The 2,547-nt window shown below is 58.8% G+C and overlaps 1 protein-coding gene across 2 annotated transcripts; it reads left to right on the forward strand.

The window, feature by feature from the left end:
• The first annotated feature begins 626 nt into the window (after positions 1-626).
• Ltb (lymphotoxin beta) lies at positions 627-2,324 on the forward strand. 2 transcript variants are annotated; one of them, XM_090355328.1, is made up of 4 exons: positions 627-856; positions 1,240-1,285; positions 1,435-1,512; positions 1,714-2,324. In XM_090355328.1, the coding sequence occupies exons 1-4, from the start codon at positions 695-697 to the stop codon at positions 2,160-2,162; spliced, it is 735 nt and encodes a 244-aa protein (XP_090211454.1). In that variant the 5' UTR covers positions 627-694; the 3' UTR covers positions 2,163-2,324. The 2 variants fall into 2 exon arrangements, with proteins under 2 accessions (XP_090211454.1, XP_090211455.1); XM_090355329.1 differs by lacking the exons at positions 1,240-1,285; positions 1,714-2,324 and having other exon boundaries at positions 1,441-1,512.
• The last annotated feature ends 223 nt before the right edge of the window (positions 2,325-2,547 follow it).

Raw genomic sequence — 2,547 nt, forward strand, 5'->3', positions numbered from 1 at the left:
TATTCAAAGAAATAGACTCTTCTCAAGGCCAGATCACTCAAGACTTCAGCTTTTGCCTTCTTACCCCAGCCCTTGACCTGGACGTGTCTGCAGGCTTTCTTCCAAAACCAGCTCGAGAGCATGGAAGAACGCACACTAGCCAGGCGCTGGTGGCTCACGCCTGTTATCCTAGCTACTCAGGAGGCTGAGATCTGAGGTGAGTGGTTCAAAGTCAGTCTAGGCTGCAAACTCCATGAGTTTCTTTCATCCAATTAACTCTCAGAAAACCAGAAGTGGAGCTGTGTTTCAAAGTGGCAGAGTGCTAGCTTTGAGCAAAAAAGCTCAGTAACAGTGCCCAGGATCCGAGTTCAAGTCCCACGACTACCAAAACAAAAATGCAAACCACTTTGAACTTTTGGGTTGTCATGATATAGCCTTGTAATTTGTCTTTTTGCAAGCTACCTCCTCTCCTGAGGCTTCCTTCCTCTGACCCATGTCTAGTTCATCTTCAGCACTACTCTCTGTAGCAACTCCTTCCCCAATTCAGAGAACCCAGGCATCCAACTGCCCCACCCCAGCTCTGGGTAAACAGGAAGCTGGGTGAGGGGAGCAGGGGTGTGTGGAAAGTCCCAGCCAGGTATATGGGTCTATAGGGAGGAGGTAGCCCCACCCCTGAGGTATGAAAGCCCCCTGACCCGGCTCTGGGTCAGTCTCGATGGGGGCTTCAGAACTGCAAAGCCGGGGTGAGAATCCCCAGGGGAGAGGCTGCCTCCTGCTGGCTGTGGCAGTAGCCACTTCCCTGATAACCCTGCTCCTGGCTGTGCCTATCACTGTCCTGGCCGTGCTGGCTGTGATGCCCCAGGAACAGGAAAGCCGGGTGAGTGGCTGTGGCATTTACATCTTAGTGCTCACTGACCTCCAGCTATGCACGTAGTCTTTTGGTGTCTCGTAGACAGCAGGCTCAGATGGTCGGCTGCTCTTGGTGGAAATGCCTTGTCTCTCTTTGCTGACTCTTTCCATGTTCCTGTGATGCTGTGGTGTTTTGATGTCTCCAAGCTCGTTCCAGGTTTTCTGCCTATCTCTTCTCTTCCTACCACACACCCAGGCCTCTCTACCTGCGCCCTTGCTTCTAGGAAGATGTGTGCTTGGGAAAGAGCAGCAAACCCTAGCTAGACCTGGGGATCAGGTCCATGGTTGGTCCATGGTAGGGTTGGCGTCTGCTAGATCTGAAGTCTGGGTCCTTTGACTCCACCCAACCAGGTAATGGAGACCACTGGCCTGGGGGCGCAGCGCCAACAAGGAGTGGGTAAGCTCAGACCACCTCCCCTCCTACTCCGCAGCCTCTCAGCTTCCCTGCTCCCTTCTGCACCCTCAGATACCCTCTTCCTCCACGCACCCGCAGTCCCCATCCCGAAGGGAGCACGGTGGGTAACCGCTCTGCCCTTCTGCATGCAGTTCCAGGGTTTCCAGCGGTGCCAGAGAAGGGGCCAGAAACAGACCCGGGCCCCAGACCCCCGGCTGCCCACCTCATAGGTAAGTAATCTGGTTAGATGGGAGGCGACGCTGAATTAGCCCAGCACGCCGGCTCTGCCCGTCCCCAGGGGATCCCTTCCGAACCCCGCACCACCCTCACCCCCGCTCCCCACGTGGCTTCCTCTGGGCCGGGGCTGGATCGCTTTTCTGGGGATCGGGTTCCCCCAGCGCCCTTTCCCCACCCCGTCGTCTCCCCGGCAGGGGCTCCGCTGATGAAGGGCCAAGGGCTGGGCTGGGAGGCGAAGAAAGAAGAGGCGTTCCTGAGCAGCGGGGCGCAGCTGTCGGGCTCCGGGGGGCTGGCGCTGCCCCTGGACGGCCTGTACTACCTCTACTGTCAGGTGGGCTACCGGGGCCGGGCGCCGCCTGCCGGCCGCGCCTTCACGCTGCGCAGCTCGCTCTACCGCACCGGGGGCGCCTACGGCCAGGGCAGCCCCGAGCTGCTGCTGGAGGGCGCCGAGACCGTGGCCCCGGGCCGCGTCGGGGCCCCCGGGAGGCTCGAGTACGCAGCGCCCTTCTGGTTTACCAGCGTGGGGTTTGGCGGCCTGGTGCAGCTCCGCGGCGGCGAGAGGGTCCACGTCAACATCAGTCACCCCCACATGGTGGACTACCGGCGGGGGAAGACGTTCTTCGGGGCTGTGATGGTGGGGTGATGACCTTCGGCTTTCCCCGGGAGACGAACCAGTGAATGGGTTCGGTGACTGGGGATCAGGACACCTGGGCCTCCCGGCCGAGGGGAAAATGTAGGAGACGTGTTCCAGGACTGATTTTACAGTGAAAATAAAGAATGTCAAGACATTAGTGCTGCCAGGACAGATGCGGAGAGGACAAGCCTATCTTTTTATTGGGGGGGGGGCTGGGGACTAAACCTGTTGTCTAAGCAAGCACGTGACCCCTGGAGGTCTGCCTCCAGCCCCCCCCCCCCCAGCATGTCCTAGTTCATGGCGGTGCAGATTAGTGCATCTCTATAGTTTTCCTAATGCACGAAATCACAATACTGCAGTTGGTCTTTGCTCCACCCACCCCTGGCTCTGAGCC

This window comes from Megascapheus bottae, chromosome 22 (genome assembly GCF_031878675.1).
Source record: "Megascapheus bottae isolate mThoBot1 chromosome 22, mThoBot2.hap1, whole genome shotgun sequence".
Taxonomy (NCBI): domain Eukaryota; kingdom Metazoa; phylum Chordata; class Mammalia; order Rodentia; family Geomyidae; genus Megascapheus; species Megascapheus bottae.